Source organism: Malaclemys terrapin, chromosome 21, assembly GCF_027887155.1.
Source record: "Malaclemys terrapin pileata isolate rMalTer1 chromosome 21, rMalTer1.hap1, whole genome shotgun sequence".
In the NCBI taxonomy this organism is placed as follows: Eukaryota; Metazoa; Chordata; order Testudines; family Emydidae; genus Malaclemys; species Malaclemys terrapin.
The window spans coordinates 1,570,118-1,592,172 of record NC_071525.1 but is presented as its reverse complement, the minus strand read 5'-3'; the positions used below and the strand labels follow the sequence as shown (position 1 = coordinate 1,592,172).

The window sequence follows — 22,055 nt, the reverse complement described above, 5'->3', positions numbered from 1 at the left end:
CACAGCGATCTGGACTGGCCAGTTTAGGATGGCTAAATATAAAAGTATATGTCTAGGAATAAAGAATGTAGGCCAGGCTCTCTTTCTGGGGAGGCAGCGACTGAGAAAGATTTGGGCGTCGTAGTGGACAGTCAGCTGAACCTGAACTCCCAGTGCAACGCTGTGGCCAAAAGAGCACATGCCGTCCTGGGCTGCATAAACAGGGTAGGAGCCGCGAGGTTAGTTTAGCTCTGGATCTGGCACTGGGTGACTGTCGCTGGGATCCTGTGTCCACGATTCCAGAAGAGCGTTGATAAATTGGAGAGGGTTCAGAGAAGAGCCCCGAGAATGAGTAAAGGGTTCGAAAACCTGCCTCGTAGTGAAAGACCCAAAGAGCTCAATCTATTTAGATTAACAAAGTGAAGGTTAAGGGGTGCCTTCATTAGTCTGTAAGTACCTACATGGGGAACACATGTAATAAGGGCCTCTTCAGTCTAGCGGAGAAAAACATAACATGATCTAATGGCTGGTAACTGAAGCTAGACAAATGCAGACTGGAAATAAAGCGTACATTTTCCACAGTGAGGGTTATTAACCATTGGGGCAATTTACCAAGGGGTGTGGTGGATTCTCCATCACTGGCAATTTTAAATCAAGATTGGATGTTTTTCTAAAAGTTCTGCTCTAGGTATTATTTTGGGAAGCTCTCTGGCCCTTGTTATTCAGGTCAGACGACATGATCACAATGATCCCGTCTGGCTTTGGAATCTATGAATCCACGATAAGACTTTGCACTCCCATCAGGCCTTCAGCTGAAGATCTCAGAGCGCTTTGCAGACATCCGCTAAGCTTTGCAGATTGTCTGGCCCAGAGAGAAGTGACTTGCCCAAGCTCATGATGTGACTCGGTGGCAGACCTGGGAATAGAACCCAGGAGTCCTAGTTGCCTGCTCTACTCACAGTGCTACATTTATACCTAAATGCCTGGAGCAGTGTTCCCCGGTTTCCTACCAGACGGATTGCTTTCCTGTCCCAGGCGCTCTCTAAAGTGTCTGGCTTTTACTCCCCCTCTCCCCTAAACACCAAATCTCTTCCCTTTCTGGCTCTCGCTCTGTTTGCCAGAAAGGTCACTATTGACTCTGTGTTCCAGAAACTGACAGTTCCATTCTGAAGCATGCTCTAGCAACAAAGACCCCCTCCATTTTTTTGATACAACAGAAAATGTGGCAATCGCCATACTTGTTTCTGGGAACACGCTGAACACGTGCTTTGAAGCAGCCAGGTACCTCTGTGGCAGGCAGGATGGGCCAGATGTGAGGCTTGTACTGAGCTGGGGAGAAAAAGACTGTAATTATAGTGCTCTGCTTCGCGGCGGCTGGGGCTGAGACGGTGGCTGGTTGGGATAAAGCTGACACCACAGACAATTACATCGATTAACGTAAGTGGCTGTTTGCTCCCATGTTGTGCTCTTGGTTGCAGGTGGGGATGTGACGGCGAAGAATATCTGGCTGGCAGAGAATGTCCTTGACATACTGACTGAGCAAAGGTATGGTGCAGTGGGCCGCAGCGGTGTCGCTGGGAGATGTCTCCTGACTGGCGGGAGCAGCGGGCTGGCCGGGGATGGGGAGAACTGGCTCTTTGGCCATCCGAGGGGCTAATGGAGACCTCCCTGCTTGAGCATGGCAAGGGGTGTGGGAGGGGTTTGCATGTTTGGGGTGGGTGGGGACATGTTGGTATCTTTTCACATAGGTTGGCTTGTGGACAGTCAGCTGGGCAATGCACTGGGGTTGCAAGTAACTGGCCCCGCCCCTCGGGACCGGATCTGGCCAATGCAGAACGTGGCTTCGCCTCGAGTCCACGGCAGGGCATGGGCCTCGTTCTCCTGTCACGAAATCCACTGTGCGGCTGCAGCACGCCCGTAAGCACATCTTCAGCTGTGGCATGAAATCCTCTGTCCCAAGCCCTGGGGCCGGCAGCATGCACCAGTTGTTGGCTGCCTCCCGGGTGTCCCGCTTGGCACAACTGGCTGTAACCTCTTGGGGATTTTGTAATGCAGCTGGCGAAGCCAGGCGGGATCAGACCATCGGTTCTTCTAGCCTGGTGACCTGCGCCTGGCGGGTCACAGGAAGCTGGTATCCCATAATGCTCCTAGCCAGTTGTGCAATGCGCTGCCATGACGCTTCCCCCGTATGTGACCAGCTTCCCCCTGAAACAATGGGACTTGGTCACCTTGTGCCATGGACAGAACATCCAGGACTCTCTGGGGCAGTTTCCTAGGAATATTTTTCTCCTGACTTTTCAAAGTCCTGATGGAGGGTGTTCCTCTTAGAGGAGTGGTTTGGAATTCATTGCCCAAGAGCTGATCTTTGTCAGCTTCCTGTGCTTAAACAACAGCTCCCCGCTTCACTGGGGCTGCAACCACCAGTGATTTGCTGTGGCCAGACAGTGGGGAGGCATTGTCCTTTATTGGTAAAGCGGGGGCTAACTGATGATAAACAGACTTGGTAGCGCAGCCCTCAGCTGGGCGGCGTCCTTGCTTTTAAATAGACGATTGATTTTCACGACTCGCTGTTTATAATAACAGCAATTCTCCTAAAATCACTGATTGCTGCGCTTAGCAATCACAGCACAGCTCCTGCGTACCACCGTGCAAGGGACCTTTCCCTACGCACTGCCGTGCAGTGCCATCTAGTGCATCTGCTGGGAACCTGCACTGCCAGAGGGGGCCGGGGGCCGGGACTTGTTGCTATGGCCTAGAAAACAATTGGGAGTTCTTAGGCTGCGTGTTTATGTAACCGTTCGCGGGCAGCACTGTTAGGGCTTCCTTCCGCCAGCTCAGCTGATGCACCTCAGCCCTGCCCCTACCCCCGATCCCCGCTGTTCCGTCCTTGGGCCCCAGCGTGGCCCTGCCAGGTCCTGTCCCGGCACCACTGCTGCTCGGCTCCAGGGGCTCCTCTGAAGCAGCCTGCACATCCTGCCAAATTATGTTCTGGTTTTGCTTGCGAACAAATGACTAGAAAATGTTTGCAGGGGGAAAAGCAACTTCTCTCCCATGTGATTCAAAGCCACATTTGGCCTGGGATCTGCAGAAGCCAGCCCAGCGCATTCAATCCCAGGAGATTTCCCCTGAGGAGAGGAGCTTGTCGGGGAAACGATGTGAGGGGAAAGGCTAAGCCCCATTTGGAGGCATTGCTCGATTTTCCACAGCACGGTCTGTAGCAGATCAGAGAATGCCTGAGCACAAGCAGAGCCGAGCCCTGGGAATGCGCCTGCAGGGAGAACCTGCAGCTCTTTGCTGGGATTTATATCCTTTGATTAGGGGGAAGCCAAGACTTTAATTAAACAGCACATGAGAAAATCTAATTCTGCATTCAGAATGTCGACTGCTTGGTTTAATTAAATACAGCAACAGCAGAGCCACTCCCTGAGCTCCGGCTGCCTTGGAGAGGAGGCGAGCGCGCCACCTCTGCTAGGCTGGATAATATAGCCACTGGCCGCTAATGGCCAAGCGAACATGACACTGCCTCTAAATGTTTTCGAAAAAGCTCATTTGCTCTGCCTGCCGGATCCATTAATCCTGGGGCTGCAGGCGGCCTCTTGACCCCTTCTGACAATGGTTTTATGTTTGTACGCACCTTGGTCGGCGAGAGGAGGAAACTGATCTGACAGCCTACCAGGCTTCATTCCTTAAGGATTCCAGGCACTGCCCAGATGCAACTTCAACCCCCCCGCTTCTTGCTGCCAGTCCAGACAGCTCCACTGCCTGGTTAAGCTGTGTGCTAGCGCAGGGGTTAGGGGCAGTCTAGAGTGCCTGGGAAAGCAAACACGTGTCACATCTTCGTGGGCTCTTCCCCCCCCCCACCCCCGGTGATTTAGGGCAGCTGACTCATTTGCCATTGAGCCATTATCTCCTGGAGTTACAGCTGTGGCATACGCAGTGACCCTTGTGCAGAGCTCTGGTTTACAGCTTGCCCAGCCGAGCCATGGGGGTGATTATCAATCACACTAAAGGCACCGAGCTAGTCTGGCCCATTCCCAGTTCATGGCTGCAAATAGCAAGGCTGGGTAATTTACTGGCCGGCAGTATTGGTCATTGTGTTCAGCTGGAGGGAATCAGTTCTGGTGCTGCAGGGGTCCGGAGGGAATAGGTCACCCTAGGTAAATGGCAGCAGTACGGAACTGCAGGTGAGAGCGTGTGGGGAGACAAAGGTCTCAGTCCCAGAACTCCTGTGTGCCTGTCCTCTGGAGCCTGTTAGGGCCCGGGCACTGCACGGGGAGGGTGGTCAAAGTAACTAGCTAGATGGGCAGCAAAACGTAGTCACCTGCTGGCCTGGCTCCAGAGGGGGATAGCTCAGTGGTTTGGGCATTGGCCTGCTATACCCAGGGGTGTGAGTTCAATCCTTGAGGGGCCAGTTGGGGATTGGTCCTGCTTTGAGCAGGGGGTTGGACTAGATACCTCCTGAGGTCCCTTCCCACCCTGATATTCTATGATTCTAATGCATCTGGGAGAAGTCAGCTTCAGTCCTATAATGGGCCAGGAGGGTCACTGTCTGCAGCGTGCGAGGGCCCATCCTTGTCGGATGCTGGAGGCAGTTACCTGGGTTAGCGACCCAGGTGTTGAGGGGGGCAGGTGCTTAGGACTTAGCACTGGAGGGAAAGGTCTGATTAGTCTCCCAGCCCCTCCCCCTTCTCCCAGGCAGGGTTGGTCCCTGCAGCGCTGAGTCCAGTGTGTTGCCCAAATGTGTCTCATCTGATGCTGCTCCCAGCCCCTCTGCTGAGGAGCCAAGTCGATAACCTCATGCATCTCCCTGGTGGGCAGCCTGTTACGCTGGTCTCAGTCCGTCCACCCTCCCGTTCCTAAACTCTGCCTTTTCCTTTGCTTCTCCTGGCGTTCCTGCTCCGCCGAGCGAGGGCAGCACCTGGCTTGCTAGCTGGCGTGCCACTGAAGGCTGCCAGAGCCATTCTTGCTGTGCTCACTGAAAATACGGGTACACACCCAGCCTGCTCCCGTGCGGCCGCTTGTCCCATAGCCGCGGGGCACAGCATCTTTCTGCAGCGCCAGATTGCGCACTGTATGATGTGCGCAGTATGCGAGCGGGGCGGCGGCACAGCCTGATCACGCGAGGAGTTGCTGTTCGAAAGCTGATGCTCTGTTAACATCAGTGGCGTGTGACTGGTCCGGATGCTCCCAACGTTTGCTGGAGCCATCTGCTCCAACAGGCTGAGCTGGGAAGAATGAAAGCTCATCTCGTGCCATCTAATGCCGGGCATCGGACATCTCCCTACTTCTAGTTACCCTGTGTTGTGTGCACTGGGTCCAGGCTATTGGTGCCATGAGAGCTGCTGGGTGCTGAAAGCTTCTCTCTGCCCCAACAGCTGATTCCCCTTGTCACCGGCATACACAGTTGCCCTGTGGGGTGCCACAGCTGGCCCTGTAAATGTATGCAGAACTGTCTGTCCACCCAGGGAAACCAGACTGCTGGCAGTGCAGATGGGAGAAGCCAGGCTCTTGGCAGAGAGGGGAGGGATCGCTGGCAGGGCTGGGATGTGGCGGAGACGCAGCACTGGGTGGATGAGGGCATAGACCAAATGGCCAGCATGGGAGGCACAGAGCTGGGGCCGGGGGGAGGAGGATGTTCTAATGCTAGCTTGTGGCTCCCTGAGCCTAGGGCGGTGCCATCTGCTCTTCTGCAGGGGGAGAGACGCCCTGCGGCTTGTAACGCAGTCCCCAAGTGGGGGACCCTGCACACTCGTGCTGGGTGAAAAAGCCTGTGTCCCTGTGTGGCGAGTGCTTCCCCCGGGGTGAGCCGGGCTGAGCATGTGCCAGCTGGGGGCTGGGGGATACAAGAAGCTGGATTTGATGGGCCTGGGGCCTCGACAGATAGGCTGCAGGGGAGAGGTGAGTGGCTCTCGCCATAGTCCGGGTAAGCTGTGTCGTCCTGCTCCTGACCCCTTCCGGGAAAGCATGTGATCCAGTGTTTAGAGCAGGGCTGGGGGGCAGGACCTGCTGAGTTGGGACCGTGGAGAAGTTGCTTCCTCCCATGGCTCAGTTCCCCCACCTCTGGGCTGGAAAGCGCTTGGCAGGTCTCGGCTGGAGGAGGGTGGTGCTGGCTCAAGGCGCTGTCCCTCGCTTGCTTCCAGAGAGTGGGTGCTGAAGAGCAGTATCCTGATTGCCATGGCCGTGTACACCTACCTGCGGCTCATCGTGGACCATCACGGCACCTCGCAGCTCCAGGCCCTGCGCCAGAAGGAGGTGGACTTCTGCATCTCCCTGCTCCGGGAACGGGTGAGGGGGTGCTGGCAGCGGGAGCGTTCCCCCTCCGAGGGAGTGTCTGGGTGCAGCTGTGGAGGCGGGGGGAGACCTGTTTGTCCCAGCAGACACCTGTTGTGGTCCTTCCTCCGCCAGGAGCCTGAGCCCTGCCAGTCTGGGGTGCGGGCAGCGGCTCACTGGGCTCTGCTCCCTGCATGCCCGACTGGAAGTTTGCCCATTGGTTGGCGTGTTCTCAGCCCAGCTCTCTTCCCCCTGGCACTGAGAACAGCTGGTTTGATGGGGCTTGTTCCTGTGGGGCCTGTGTCCAGGCCCAAGCTCATCACCGGCACCGATGCCTTCTGATTGGCCAGCTGCAGCCGCCCAAAATGCCAGCATCTCAGGTGTGCAGCTGGCTGAGTGGAGCGTGGCAGCCAATCTCCACCCATGTGCTAGAAGCCACAGAACCCCCAGTTTGGCAGAGGAGGCTGGAGGGCTCTGGGGGTTGGCTCTCCGCAGCCGGTAGGGGTCAGCCCCTGCACCCCACATCTGTCTCCCCCCCACACTCCCCGCCTTCTCTTGAGCTGGGCATGTCGGCTCAAGCATCAAGCGCTGAGCTTCAGGGCCTGTCCACAGTTGTGGAGATAAAGCACTAGATTTACGGCCCCATTGTTTGTTTTACACCAGAGAACATTTTAAAATAGCCATTGACCTTCCCGCCTGTCACCCAGCCTCTTTAGAACCTGCTGTCTTCAAAAGCAGAACAGCCTGCCAGGGCAGGAGAGTGAATCATCCAGAGCTGCTCTCAGATTCAAGAACTGAATGTTCCCGGTCCCTCCCCCACCCCTCCCCACAGCCCCCTCCTCAGGTAAACAATACATGATCTCCCCTCTCCCTTTCCCAAGTTCATGGACTGCTTCATGATTGGCCGGGACCTGGTGAGACTCTTGCAGAACGTTGCTAGGATACCCGAGTTTGAACAGCTCTGGAAAGACATTATCCACAATCCGCAGGCGCTGAGCGCCCAGTTCACAGGTAGGTGGGGCACCGGGGGCGGAGGGGAGGTTACCCTGCGGAGCCTCTGCCAGGGCTCTCTGGCCGCAGGTCAGCCACGCGTGGTGTCCCAGCGCCTGTGCGCACACACCTTTGCATCCTCATAGCTAGGCACAGCCAAGCGCAAGGGCCAGGCGGTTGTGAGTGAGGACTGTCCGCACCGCTTAGTCTGCGCTGCTGGACTGTGGGCAGAGCGTGTGGGGAGAATCCAGTGCAGTAGCTTGTTCCCCTCCAGCAGAGCCCTCGTCCTCGGGGCTCCATGACTCGCCTGGGGCCAGACCTAAATCCTCAGCAGAGTTCCAGCTGCTAGCTGCTTCTCAGCTCCGATATCCCGGTCTGTTCGGCTGGGCTCCCCTGCGCACGCACCTCTAAAAGGGCATTTGTGAGTCCAGCTCTAAGCAGAGCCCGATTCCCCTCCAAAGCCACTCTTGGCCCACGCTTAAACACAGTAAGATGTGCCCTGCCTGCTGCCCCCTTGGCCATGGGCAGCTAAGGAGCTGGGCTGGGTCTTCTGCCACAGGCTGTCCCCCAAGTGGCTTCCCCATTTCCTTACGTACCGCAAGGGCCTGGTGCACATCTGGGCTCTCAGCCTTCCAGGTGGCATGATTAATAATTCAGCCAGCTTTCATTACAAGTAGGGAGAAGGCAGCCAGACCCCAGGAAAACATGGTGCAGTTTGATTACATGTTCTGGACTTAAAAGCTTCCTTCATTGTAATGAATATTTTTAATTGTCTGAGCTGAAAACAAAGCTGAAGGTGGTTCCCAGTGATGGAAAGCGTCTGGGTTCTGCAAACTCCCCGGGAAAGAGAGCTGGGGAACCTTTGAACTATCGAGCTAGGGCAGCAGATGCTGCTGTGATTATCCTTCCCCAGTGTGCTGGCACACCTGACGAGCAGGAACACTCCGTTACAGAGCTCGCCGCACAGGCCTGATTAAAATAGGCTTGTTTTATTTTAGATCTCTCTATGTCTCAGTATAAATTATTCCCTGCTCTGGAGGCCGTCTCCTCGTTAGCTGTTCTGCAGCAGTTCTAATGAGCTTTCCGAAGGAGGACTTGAAAGTCCACTATCCCAATGCCTTGTCCCGGGGGGCCGTGTTAATGGCACTTTAAAGAACTCTGGCTCCACTCAGGCAAGCTCCCAACATGTATCTTCTAATCAAAACCTCATTAAGCCTCCTGATCCCAGCCACCTTCCCCTTTGCCAGGCCCACCCCCATGATTGGCAGCCTTGGCGGAGAGGCCAAGGGCTGAAGGGGCCCCGTAACTGAGCTCTCCACGTCCCTGAAGGAGGGTCCCTGGGTGCTGGGGCTGGGACGTGGTTCTGGAGGCTTTGGTGTGCTCAGCCCTGCCCATCCTTAGGGTAGGGAGAGGTCCTCGCTCTCCAGGTGCTCAGCCCTGCTTCTTCCTGCCACTCTAAACTCACTGAGAATTTACCCCGACCTCCCGCTGAAGCTGTTCGTCCCTGGGCACTTCACAGGCGCTACTCCAGCTTCCCAGCAACTTCCTCCTCACCCGGGGAAATGAGTCCGCAGCTGTCCCCATCTGTCTCCTGTCCCCAGCATCCACACAGCTGGCGCCTCGTGCTGTAGGGCCATACGGTGTGTCCTCGTTTCCCCCCCCCCCCCCCCCCCCCCCCCCCGAATCTTCCTGCTGCACTTTGCCTCGGTGGAGGTGTTTGGTTTTGTGCTGCTGTTCTCTGCCCTCGTGCACTGCTGAGAGCCTGGCCTGAGCACGCTGCAGGACCGCAGTTACCTCTGGCAGCTGGCTATTCACGTCTGCTTTCGGGTTTGAGCCTGACTCAATCCCATGTGCTGTGAACCTCACCAGGCTGGGCAGGCCCAGGAGAGCCTGTCGCAAAGTGCTGGGGCTGGCAGAGAGGAGAGCTGGGCACGCAGGGAGCTGTGATTGTTCCCTCCCGAGCACCTGGTGGGTGCTGGGAGCATTTATTAAGCAAGGCTTCTTTGAGGTTGCCTTTCCCTGATGTGCAGCTCACTCCATGCAGAGCTCCCGGGAGCCAGCATTCAGGCTCTCTGCTTGTAAGCAGGCAAAACCTGTCTCCTCTCCACCCACCCTCCGGAGGTGAGGATGGGGTTTCGGGTGTATTGAAATGGTTTCAATGCCAACAGACCAAAGTGCACCTGGTGTCCGTAACTCTGATCCCTTGCACCTGCGTCAGAGCGAGCAGATCTGTAAATCAGTCAAGTCCTGCCAGGGAACGACAGGCCGCCTCTGCCGGTATCACAGATTCCCTTTCTCACACCTCGCCTGGCTCCGGCCTCTGGGACCTAGTTCATCTAGACCTCTCTCTCCCTCGTTGTCTTCCGGTGGAGCTTTCCCCTCGCCTTCTGGGGGTTCCTCTCCCGTCTAGCCCTGAGGACTAGGACCCCCATCCCCAGTGCCATTGGACAGCCATGCCATGGGGGCCCAAAGGCCTGCTGGCTCGAGGGCAGCTGAGACAAGCTGGCGGCTCACATGGCAGACAGGTGGCTGCGTCACAGCTGACACTCACTGGTCTCTTGCTGGCAGCCTTGGTGGAGAGGGTCAGCGCGAATGGGCCCCAGAGCTAGTGGTTAGTGCAGGAGCCTCAGCGAAATCTCCCCCCCTTGCCGATACCCAAAGCTCTGGTCTAACCGGAACTTTCGGAGCCGCTGTGAGGCCAGGAGCCAGTGCGGACAGTGGGATCTGCTCTCCCCAGATGCCATGGTGATTCTGGCTGGGGGTGCGCAGGTACAGACCTCTTGGCTTTTCCTCTTTCTAGGTGTCCTGCAGCTCCTTCAGTTGAGGACCTCTCGCAAGTTCCTGGCCTGTCGTCTCACCCCTGACATGGAAACCAAGCTGCTCTTCATGACATCCCGGGTAACAGCTTTGCCCTTCCAGAGGGATCCCAGCCAGGGGAGAGGGGAATCGGTACCGTCGGTCACAATGGGATTGGGGGTGCATGAGCTCTAGAGGGTGGGGGCCCTTTGAGAGCTTCTTCCCTGCCCCATCCATCCTCCTGGTGCAGCCGGCTGGGCGAAGGCCGGTTTCTTTGCAGGTGAAGGTGCAGGCAAGTAAGTGTGACCTTAGCACTGGGGAAGGTGCCAAATTGACAGCTCTGGAAAGCAGAGGCCCCTTGGTAATCCCCAAAGCCAGCCCCGTACGAGCAGGGTCCCTCCAGGGTGTCCTTTGGGGTGGCTCAGCCCTGGCTTGAAGAGCCCACCCTCGGGCTGGGAGAGTGCTTCGCCGCCTGGGACCCAGGTACTCTCCTCCCTACAAGGGGGCCAGGGCGGTGGTTGAACGGGCCTGAGCACAAGAGATTGGCTGCCACCGGCCTGGTCTGGGTTTGACCCAGTGACTGAGCAGCAGCTGCTGGTTGCCATGGGCGCACTGGGGTCAGCAGAATGGGGGAAGCGGCGCCCCCTTGGCTGGGCCTTTCAGTTTTTCCAGGAAAGCTGGGTCTTCCGCCAACTCCAGCGTCCCCCGGGAGAGGGGTGTGGCAGGAGGAGAGCGGGTGCACCAGCTGATTTGCTCATTGACAGCCGTGTCAATCTGGAGTCACTCCATATGACTTCATTGGAGTTGCTCTGGGTTCACACTAGTGTGGCCAAGAATAGAATTTGGCCCCGGATGTAGAAGGGCTTCCCACTGAGTGTTTCCTTAGGCTGTCTGGTTTAGTGGCCTTTGAATGGGCCAGGCATCGCCTTCTCGCCCCACGGTGTCAGGGTGTGCTGCTGGGTGGCGGGGGGAGGAGAGCTCGTGCCTCTGCTGCTGGTTTCTGCGTGGCTGGGGTAGCAGATCTCTGCACTGGGGGGGTGTATGGAAGCTGGAGTCAGGAGTCTGGCGAACGCTCATGTTTTTAACCCCACTCTGGCCACCGTACGCCGGTGGAGGGAAGGAAGAGTGGCCAGCCGGAGCTGAGCGAAGCGTGCCGAGACGCTCATTAAAAGGCATTACGTTGGCTTGGCCGGGGAGCTTTGCGGCGGGCTGGCTGGTTTCTGGGGGGTTGCTTTTTCTATATGGCTGCTGCGTGGTGGGTGAGCTGAGCTCTGCCAAGCTGCAGCCCCTTCCCAGAGGGGATGGGAACCCCACAGTGACACCAGGGTCAGCCGTTCTCAGTGGCCAAACACCAGGCAGGGTTCGTTTCCCCTTGCAAGCGAAGCTTGTCTCCTCCTCGTGCTGCGGCCGCTTGCCGTGGGAAGGAAACGAAGGTCTGAGAGCTGGACCTGGGTCCCGGAGGGTGCATCGTGGGCTGTTGGGGCACAGGGCGTCTCTGGCCAGAAGCTTGGTTCTGTCCATCCAGCTAGTGAAGCAGGGGAGATGGTGGCGGGAGTTTGTTCTCTGGGGCCCTTTCACTCCTCGGCCTCTGCTGATGCTGCCCAGGGATGTGCTGGACAGTCGCTTTGGCTACTGTTGGCCACTTGCAGCCTCCGCTGGATTGGAACCACGGCAGCTCAGAAATGAAGGCTCCGTGTCCCAGGCCCGTCCTACCAGATACTCTTGTCTCTGAACCAGACTCGGTGTGTCTGCCACTACCAGTGTGTTTCTCCTCCCCCTCCAGGTGCGGTTTGGCCAGCAGAAGCGGTACCAGGACTGGTTCCAGCGGCAGTACCTGTCCACCCCAGACAGCCAGTCCCTGCGCTGCGACCTCATCCGCTACATCTGTGGGGTGGTCCATCCGTCCAACGAGGTGCTGAGCTCCGACATCCTCCCTCGCTGGGCCATCATTGGCTGGCTGCTCACCACCTGCACGGTGAGTGTGTGGGGCAAGGGGGTAACATGCCCAGTGCCGGTTGAGAGCCCAGGGTGCCCATCTTTGTCTGGGCAAGTCTCTGGGGGAGTGTGTGACAGAGACATGGGCTGGATTTTCCAAGAGGAAGCTGGATCTCTGTCTCCCAGCTTCCGGCTCCAGCCACTCTTCCTTCTTTTAAAACAAGGCAGGGGCAGGGCCTGGCAGAACCGGGGCAGCGGAAGATACGTGGGGGCGCGGGCTGGGGGAAGACTGCTGCCGTCCTGATCACGTGGCTTCTCTTCCCCTAGTCCAACGTTGCTGCTTCTAATGCCAAGCTTGCCCTGTTCTACGACTGGCTCTTCTTCAGCCCCGAGAAGGACAACATCATGAACATAGGTACCGTGTGCTCGCCGCCTCCCCGCCCTCCTCCGGGGCAGACGCACCAGCCCCTTTCCCTGCATCCCCCCCAACGCCCAACTCTCCTGCTTTCCCAGCCAATACTGAAATCTCCACAGCTGCCTGGCTCCACAGAGCCTCTAGCCCAGAGCCAGGCAGGGTCTGGCCAGCTCACGGGGGTGGCCTGGGAGAGGGAGTCTTCCGCCTCTCGCTCAGTAGTGACTCTCAGCTGTACCCTGCGTGAAGTGAGTTCATTTGTTCTCGGTCCAGTTCCTAGAGGGACAGGCAGGTCCCATCCCACATGCCCCGTGTCTCGACACAGGCCTGTGCTCTGCGCAAAGCAGCGGGGAGGCTGGTGAGTGCTGGATGTATCTCTTTCCCCTGGCAGTGTGCAGCCCAGTCCTCTCCGGAGTCCAGGCCCCTGGAGCCGGAGCCAAAGCCAGGAGCTCTCCGCTTGGACAGGAGTTCCAAAGCGGGTGGTGATAACGGGGTCTGTTCGCTAGCTAGAGCCTGATAACTCGTCTCCAAGCAGCCCCGCTCCCCCTCCCCGGCCCTGTTTGAATCCTGCAGGGCTTTGCAAGCTGGCACGAGAGCTGCTTTGATGGAGCCGCTTTGAGCTGTGGTTTCTGTGCCTGCAGCAGCAGACGTCTCCCCTGGGCTCTGTGGCTGGCCACGGAACGCCCCTGCCTGTGCGGGCCAAAGCGCGGGGGAGGGAGGGAGGCAGGCAGGCAGTGTGATCACACAGCCTTCCCTCGAGCCCCAGGGTGGGGGGCTGCTGGGATCCACTGGCACAAGGGCAGGACTGACAGCAGATGGCACTGCTCTGACCTGGGACCCGAAGCGCACGCTCTAGGGAGGTGGGAAGTGCGAAAGGGGCTGGGGTGTGTAGGAGCAAAGGGGGCTCACTCTGGGTGCGTGGAGGAGGTTTCACTCAGTCCCGTCTGCCGTTCTCAGCGGGGGCCCGTGAGGTGCTGGCGCAGTGTGGAGTGTAGGGTGACCGGCTTTTCTGCTCTCTGCCTTCCAGAGCCGGCCATTCTGGTGATGAATCACTCCATGAAGCCCCACCCTGCCATCACAGCCACGCTGCTGGACTTCATGTGCCGGGTAAGCTGCAGAGACACCCTGCCCCAGGTCCCTGTACTGCCCGGCTGGTACAGCGGGACTGGGCTCGCAAGGGGCAGCTCTTCTGACAGGCTCAGTTCCACCCCCTGCCCGCCCTGGGACCTTTCCTAGCCACTGACGGGGCAGAGAGGACCCTCGCTGCATTGACAGCGATGTCTTGGGTGGGGAAACCAGCCGAGCAGATGGTGTGTGGCTGAGCCATCACCCGGCTCTGCTGAAACCAGCCCCAGCCCGGCTCAGTGGGGGCCTATCAGGAAGGTCTCTGTCCCCAAGAGCTTAAAGCAAACTCAGGCCCCCAAGCGGGGCGACAGCTCAGACCCAGGAGGGCCCCCTGAGGATGGCGTACAGGGGCGGCACTGGGGAAGGGTGAAGGCAGGGGTTAGTGCTTGGCCCACGGGCCGGGAGGCTGATCTTAGCACGGGGATAGCTGGAGAGGTGTGAAGGGACAGTAAGGAGAGCGGCGGGGGAAGGATGCAGAGGGGTGGAGGGCACAGCTGCCATTCTGTCTGGTCACTGGGGCGGGGGGGATTCCCTGATGTCCCCCCTGCCTGTCACCCAGGCGCTGTGCTGGTTCCCAGGGGCTCCCTCTGAGAGATCTGCGTTGTGGCCCATCACTCAGTGTGATCTGACCAGCTGCCGAGGCTGGCAGCACCTTGGCACCGCTGATCACTGCCCGGGGATACTCAGTGGCACTAATGCATCTTCGCGCAGGTCACCGGGTTTGCATTTAGCCCCAGAGCAGAGGCCGGCAGCAATTACAGGAGCTGTCATCCAGCTGGAGAGCTGGTCTGTGCTGTCCTGTCCTTTGCATGTAATTAACCTTACCGCCCACGCCTCGCCTCGCCTCCTTAGGGAGTGCAGGCTCTCTCCGGGGGGTGTCAGGGATAGGAGGAGGCCGAAGCGCCATCCCCCAGAGAGGGGATCATGGAAGAGCAGCAGAAACGCCCAGCTGGGTACTGGTGGGGCAGGCAGCGCGTGGACAGAGCAGTGAGTCAGGCTTTGCACATGGAGTCTCCACACGCCCAGTATTTTCAGTCCAAGGAGCTGGCGTAGGGAGGGGCCAGCCCGGACCCACGCAGCAGCTGTTTTCTTCACGCTGCCAGCCCCGGGGCAGGAGGAAAGGGGGGGAATTGGTACCTGAGAGGCTCAGGGTAATGCCTCACTCTGGCGATTGTTCCCAGCAGTGGGCTCTAGTGGGTTGAGTCAGGATGGTTGGGTTTGATGCTCCCTCTGTCCCCAGTTAGCCCCAGCACAGCCTGCTGTTGGGCCACGATCCACAAGGGCACTCGCCAAGCGCAGCAAATGTGGGTGTTTGCCTACCGTCACCGCTCCCTGTTCACAGAGCCCCCTTCGTCCCTGCTGCCCTGAAACTCCCAATTCGCTCCCGACCCCAGGGGCTGACCCTCGAAACGCTCGGCTCTGCAGTAAAACTGGACGAGAGCAGCGAGGGGCAAACTCCTACGCGGGGTTAGGGTGTGCAGCCAAATGCTGCCCTCGTTGTCCAGGCCCTTAAGCCAGGCCATAGATTAGGCTTTGGGGTGGCCTCTTTACTAACCTGGCGTGGGTGTTGGGACGGGAGAGGGAAGGGGAGATGGGAGTAAAACCCTCTCCTGCTGCCCCCTCTCAGTTCAGCGGGGTGTGTTCATCTGCTGCTCAAGTGGCCAGGGCAGTTTGATTCCAGACAGGCAGTGAACTGGCCTCGTGACAAGCTGCTAAACCCCCTCGGCTGGCGGGCTCGGGTCTGCAGCCTCCCGGCCTCCCAAACAGCTGGGCCAGGCCGAGGGCTGCACTAATTCTGTTTTCTCCATCCCCCTTTCAGATCATTCCCAACTTCTACCCGCCGCTGGAGGTTCACGTCCGGCAAGGCGTGTTCAATTCCCTCACCCACATCGTGGAGAAGCGAGTCCTGGCGTAAGGAGGCATTCAGTTCAATACGATCACACCGCTGTGCTGCGCTGCGCTCCCCTGCCCTGCCCAGGCTCCGTCCGTCTCTGGCCCAGCAAAGACAAACCTCTCACGGCTCCTCACAGAGCAGGGAACTGATTTGGGCTATGGCCCGTGGCGTAAGACACAGCCATGGATTTATCCTGCCCGGGAGTGAGGGTCCTGAGAGCCACAGCTCAGGCCAGGGGTGGGTTAGATGAGCTCCCACCCTTTCCAGCGGGCACATGTCACTGCACTGCCAGACGAACCCACATGCAGGTGCCTTCCTAGCCTGCCTCACATCTGCTGCCAGCCTGCAAACGCTCCAGCTGTTAGCGACAGCTGGGTCCCCCTGCCCTCAGAGCGGAGTTACAGACCCACCGGATCCTTAGGCGGGAAGGGGACATCCCAGGCCTGCAGCTCACCCAGCAGAGCGCTCTCCTGGAAGTGAGGCTACACCCAGCCCCGGGGGGGGATGAACCTGGAGCCCAGGCCCCTGACTAGTTCCCCTAACGAGGCATTGTCACCGGGGGGACTGAAAGGCTCTGAGATGGGGTGGGTGGCACTGTTGGGGGTGGGCGTGCTGCCCTCAGTACAGGTACGCTGGGTGACCAGCAGCCAGGCAGGAAGTGCCAGTGCCGATTGATCCTTCTTCTGCACTAAAGTCTGACCTTCCTCCAGGGCAAGGGAGCCTGGGCCTCTGCCTACCAGCCGCAGGGCCTGGGGGCTCCGGCTCTGGGCTCCCAGTTCCAGGAGGGAGGTGTAGGGAGCCAGCTGGTTTGGTGCATGGGCAGGGTCGGGAAATACATCTTAGCTTGGCCATTTCTCATCCCTTTCCTCCTCCCCACGCAGACCCCTGGCCCCTCTGTTTGACAACCCCAAGCTGGACAAGGAGCTCCGTGCCATGCTGAGGGAGAAATTCCCGGAATTCTGCAGCTCGCCCTCACCGCCCATCGAAGGTAGAGCACCCGGGTCCTCCGGGAGAGGGGGGCTTTCCTGGCCAGCTCACGGCTCTTGGAGCTGCAGGCTCACTGAGGCAGCGCTACATAGGGGGGCTGGAGCTTTTCAGCCATGAATCTAGGAACTCAAGACCAATTTTCAGAGGTGCCGAGCCCCGGAGAGCAGCTGAATGCCATGGGAGCACCGCTGAAAGCCAGGCTCTTAGGGCAAAGCTCTCAAACTTGGGTGCCCACCACGGCCAGCCCTTTACCCTGGACTCCACTCTGCCTCGCGTCTTGCTGGGCACCGCCAGCCGGGACTGGCCTCAGGTTCTCCTGCCGGCCTGGATGATGGCTAAGCAGGAAGGGCGATGCATGGCTCTGAAACCTTCTGTGCTCTGCGTGGGGCTTCGAGATAGTGTCAGTGGGTTGGGGGCACCCCCAGGTAAACTGCCGGGTCCCTCACCAGCACTGCCCCCTTCTCCGAGACCTGTGGAGTGGCCCCAGGACTCTGCCCTGTCCGCAGGGCGCTCTGAATGGCCAGGGTAACCCAGCTCCCATTCTGACTCCTGTGCCTTCGTTTCTGCAGTCAAAATTGAGGAGCCGGTTTCCATGGAAATGGACAATCACATGTCTGACAAGGATGACAGTTGCTATGACAACGCCGAGGCTGCCTTTAGTGACGATGAAGAGGACTTGAATAGCAAAGGTGAGCGGCTTTGTGCGGCGGGAACTGGCCTGTGATGCCCTCCAAGTGCTGCTATCTTTACCCAGTGCAATTAGCGGCCTCTTGCCTCTCTGCGCGCTCACTGCCTCCTTTCCTTCCCAGTGACCGGGCCCCAGAGAACAAGCCACGAGCAGTTCCCAGAAAGCCTCTTTTCCCTGCAAACAGCAGTCGCTGAGCCCAGGGCAGGGGGCCCTGGGCATTTACCGAGCGCTCTGCAGTCATTAACCGGTGCCGGGAAGCTGACCCCTGCAAGCGCCGGGGAAGGTCACGTGGGCCCGGGCTCCTGGGGTCTGAGTCTCCCGCCGAAATGGGAACCAGGCTAGGCCGAGCCGTGGTGCGCTGCTGGCTTGGGAACAGGCTCGCTCTTTTCTCAGGCAGCCCTCTCTGGCCCCTACACCTGCTGGCACATTTGGTTTTCGTTACACTCACAGCAGGCCTCTCTGGGAATCTGGACTGGGGCCATGGGGCTGGCTGGTCTGTTGGAGGCCAGAATTGCTGCTCTCAGAAGCTGCAGGCACCTGGGATCATTTCTTCAGCTGGCCGTTGGTGGAACAGCTCTGTGGTCTCCCCAGCGCTCTGATTAGAGGGATGGGGTGGGGTGGGGCAGCCCAGCCTGACCATGGGTGGGTTGCTGTCTGCAGTGCCGCAGGCTGGTGCCCTGCAGAGCGCTGGGCGTGCCAGCCCCAAATCCCCACACACCGGAAGCTTGAAAGTGCCATCAGTTACCTTGGACAATCTGAGCCTCATAGCTCCATGATGCACCATCTCTACTGCACCCTGCAGTGATCAGAGCAGGACACTGGGAGTCCTGGGCTCTGTCCCTCCCGCCCCTGCTGTGCACTGTGACTTGGGGCACATTGCTGGACTGGGGACGGGTGTAGAAGGTAGCCGGGATACCTCAGTTTGCCAGTCTCTGAGCACTCCCCTTTACCTACCCATGGGGTTGTGAGGCTTCTGACTTAGTAAAGCACTTGGGGGTCTTTGGATAACAGTCAGAGTGCCAATATTTGGGGATGGGCCTGACCCAGAGCCCCAGCCCTGAATGCCTCCGAACTTGGGATCCAGGTCCCACCTCGTACCCCACACGTCTGGGGCGGTGGAGCCGGGAAACCGGGCTGCTGAATGTGGCGTGCTCCTGTACCCAGCAGTGCCGCGCTGAGCACAGGGGTGGTGCAGTGGTTTCCGTCGGGTCTGGCTGGTGGCTCGGGTTTGCGGTGGTGCCAGCACGTTCCAGGCCCCGTCACGCAGGCAGCTCACTTGAGCCTCAGTTGTTCTCTCCACTGCAGGGAAGAAGAGGGAATTCAGGTTCCATCCAATCAAAGAAACCATCGTTGAGGAGCCCGTTGACATCACACCTTTCCTGGACCAGCTGGACGAGTCTTTGAAGGATAAAGTCCTGTTACTGCAGAAGGGCAGGTTGGTCTTGGCCAGTCGCTCTCTGTTCTGTGGGTCTCTACATGCAGCAGCATGTGGGTGCTTCAGTGCTGTCGAGGCAACGCTGCAGACACTTGCACCAAAAGCCCTGCGAAGGAGGGCTTGACCCCCACACCTCCTTCGGACAAGTCCGTGAGCTGTCTCTTTTATCGGGGGTCTCCCTCAGGCACTGGGGTCCTGTCCAGGCATATCAGAGCAACCGCCTCGGAGCCGCTCTCTGTGGGACGCCGCGAGGGATTTTGGCTGAGAACCCCGGAGTCTCTGTCCCCTGAACAGGGGCAGCCTCAACAGTGCAGGGGAAGCCTTCCCATGCTCTCCTCTTGTGCCTGGAGCCTGCCCCATCTCCAGGGCCACACCCAATCCTTGGTGCCCTCACAGGGCCTGGGTTTATCCCCCCTGCCCTCACGTCCCAACAGCTGCAGCATAGCTGGGGCAAGCGGCGCAATCCTCCGTGCGAATGAGGCGCCGTGGTGGGAGGATTGATTTTCCCTGGTGTGACGAACTGGGACTGTTCTTAATGTGGCCTTTGAATGCTGAGTGGGGAGTGTTGGCTGGGAAGGCAGGGGAGGTTGGCTAGGACGGTCTGCATTGGGGGATGGGAGACTGGCCGTGAGGGAGGATACCTGAGCATGTAATGTGAGAACCCAGGAAGGGGTTAGAGGGCAAGTGACACCTTTCCCCAGGAAACTAAAAAAAGTCTGGGGAGAGAGTTTCAGGAGCTGGCTGGTGGAATGGCTGGCAGGCAGATGGGGCTCTGACCTTCCCCCCCAGGGGGCTGTGGTGCCCCTGAGACCCCAAGATGCACCTAATTGGCGGGGGGGTCCTGTTGTCTGTGCCTGCAAGACCTGTCTTGGACTGTGTTCCTGTCTTCAAAATAAACCTTCTACTTTACTGGCTGGCTGAGAGTCATGGTGAATCGCAGGAAGCCGGGGGTGCAGGGCCTTGTGTCCCCCCACACTCCGCGACACCTGGTTAGCTGGGCCTGCTGGCCGCTGGGGGCATTGCTCCACAATCGCTGCAGATACTGGCCAGTCAGGGTCCCGATAGCTCTCTGTCCCCTGGGAGAGCAGCTCCTTTCCCTCTGTCCCCACGCCCTGCAGAATGCTCTGTCCTCCCTTTTGACCTCAGCGACCTTGGAATTAGCTCCATCTCAAGCAGGCGGACGAAGCTCTTTGCTTCCCAGACCCAAGCAAGGCACTCTGATCTCACTGGCGGCTTTAAGTGCGTTTAATCTTACGCTGTTAGCTCGTTTGTTTGCCTTTCCATAAAGTGTGCAGAATGCTTTTGTAGCAATGTAGCATGTTCTCTGCAGTGTGCGCTTGTAGGCCTGCCTGCCTCCCTGCCCGTGCCGGAGCAGTGCGAAGCAGGGCCTCCGAAACTCCCCCTTCCAGCTCTGGGGTCCTTTGGGCCCCTGCGCAGAGCCGGCTGGGTACAAAGCACCATTGTCTCCGCTCTCGCTATCTCCCGCTGTAACTTGGATTGCCTCTTGTTTTTTGCTGCAGTGATACGGAAGCCCAGTGTGAGGTCATGCAGGAAATTGTGGATCAAGTCCTGGAGGTAGCTGCCCAGAGCCGGACGCGACGCTCCTGCCTCAGGCTGGGTGACATGAGAGCGGCTGGGGGGGGCTCGGAGGTGGCTCTCTGTGATCCAAGGACTCACGTTTCCACTTAGAAATGTGACTAAGCAAAGACCTCCTGGAAGCAGCACCATCCTGTGGGGGAAGCACGCCCGTGTGCAAGTGTCTTGGTGCTGCAGAGCAGTGTGGGGTGCCCAGGCTCGCTGCCAGAGGCTGGGGGGATTATTACTGCATGGGGGAGGTGACCCAGATGCTCTGAGGAGGGGCGCGCTGGCCGTCTGAGTGACGTATTTACCACCCTGATTGCTAGCTGTGGCGAGTGCCCCTGGGCACTGAGCCAAGGGGGCGGCCTGTCAGTTTTGCTTATCTCAAGTGTCCAAATGACAGATGCCCCCTGCTTTGATAGCGCTGGGCTGGGGCACACGTCAGGGTGAGAGCCCAAGAAGCTCCCGCGGGGCCTCAGCCATGCTCTGCCAGCCAGGGGTCATGCTGGCCACTTGCCAGGAACCTAGCATGTCCCAAATGGGGCAGCACACGGGGCTCCATGCCAGTGCCCACTGCAGCATCTCCAGGCTGCGTGTGTGTCCTCAGGGGGCTGCGTTTGAGAGCCCCGTGCGCTGAGCCCACGCAGGAGTAGAGTACTCTTGCCTGCTGTGTGGCTCCGACTCCGGTCGCCCTGAATTACCAGCCATTAGTGGCTGAGTGTCTCGCGGTGATTGTGAAGTGCTGCAGACCCAGGCGTCTGTTAGGGGCTCATCTCACTGGTAACCAGCTCGGACAGCCGGCTCTTGTCGCCGTGCCGTAGCAACAGGATAGATCTGGTGGCACTCGCGTGTCTTGCCATAGACAGCAGTGCCAGGCCCTCACCCTGCCCCTTGCAACTGGACCTGAGCTGGTGGGTGAAGATCGGAGATCGCGCTTCGTTTAAGCGACTTTCTCTTTTCCCGCCTTTCTTTCCCCCAGGAGGACTTTGACTCCGAGCAGTTATCCATCCTCGCGTCCTGCCTGCAGGAGCTATTTAAGGCTCACTTCCGCGGGGAGGTCTTGCCAGAAGAAATCACAGAGGAGTACGGATTTATTTTTCTCTGTCTCATCCTTTCGCGCTGGCCGTTGGGTTTTTCTCACTACAACTTCCGCTGCTCCCTGTGACTGCTCCACAGGCCCCAGCTTCACGGAGCAGAGGAAACCCCGGCGGTATCTGGCCCAGCGTGCACCACCAGAGCTGTCACGAACGGCACAAAGCCAGAGCAGACAGCTGCAGCACCCAGGGCTTGAATGAGACCGTTCTTCCCAGTGCACCGCATACCACCCCCCACCACGCTGCTTAGCATGAGTAACGGGTGGCAGCTAGCGCCACGCCACTGGGAGCCCCCCCTTGCTGCCTGGGGACCCCAGATCCAAGGACCCCACCTGGCACCTCCTAGGCTGAGCCGGTAATTCCTAGTCTTCCCCCTGGTTGTAGGAGTCAGGACTCCTGGGTTCTATTCCCCATTCTGCCAGTGGCCTCTCGCACCCCGCATCTGTGCCCATTCGATGGGGTGCTGCCGGTCAGACCCTGAATGCTGGGGAGGGCAGTGCGGTGCTCTTGAAGGGCAGTGTATTAGACCGTTAGCTTCCTCTAGCCCCAGATGACCGTTGCCAAGCTGTCATGGCCGCCCGGCTGACGATGCGCTTTCCATGCAGGTCTCTGGAGGAATCTGTGGGGAAGCCGCTTTACCTAATATTTAGGTGAGTCTTTCTGAGCTTTCTCTGGTGTCTCCCATCATTCTAGCTGAACTCTGCACAGCTGGGTTTAATACAGTCGCTGCTGCTCTCTGCCCCCTTGTGTCCCAGGACCGTTGGGATTTCCTGCTGTGTGTGCTCAGGCCAGGAAAGCCCCAGGCGCTGTCTGCAGAAGGCCATGCAGAGGCACCCACAAGAGGATGCTGCGTGCCAGCTCACTCCCCATGG

The 22,055-nt window shown here is 58.8% G+C and overlaps 1 protein-coding gene across 1 annotated transcript in view; it reads left to right on the top strand.

The window, feature by feature from the left end:
* The window catches only part of INTS3 (integrator complex subunit 3), a 63,762-nt gene that overhangs the window by 20,880 nt on the left and 20,827 nt on the right, over window positions 1-22,055 (top strand). The window contains exons 6-19 of the mRNA XM_054010979.1: window positions 1,458-1,524; window positions 6,120-6,264; window positions 7,131-7,260; window positions 10,040-10,137; window positions 11,819-12,010; window positions 12,298-12,385; window positions 13,410-13,489; window positions 15,327-15,418; window positions 16,283-16,389; window positions 16,958-17,077; window positions 18,382-18,511; window positions 20,032-20,086; window positions 21,069-21,172; window positions 21,789-21,833. Coding sequence (XP_053866954.1) covers window positions 1,458-1,524; window positions 6,120-6,264; window positions 7,131-7,260; window positions 10,040-10,137; window positions 11,819-12,010; window positions 12,298-12,385; window positions 13,410-13,489; window positions 15,327-15,418; window positions 16,283-16,389; window positions 16,958-17,077; window positions 18,382-18,511; window positions 20,032-20,086; window positions 21,069-21,172; window positions 21,789-21,833 — 1,453 coding nt within the window. The remainder of the gene's footprint in view (window positions 1-1,457; window positions 1,525-6,119; window positions 6,265-7,130; window positions 7,261-10,039; window positions 10,138-11,818; window positions 12,011-12,297; window positions 12,386-13,409; window positions 13,490-15,326; window positions 15,419-16,282; window positions 16,390-16,957; window positions 17,078-18,381; window positions 18,512-20,031; window positions 20,087-21,068; window positions 21,173-21,788; window positions 21,834-22,055) is intronic.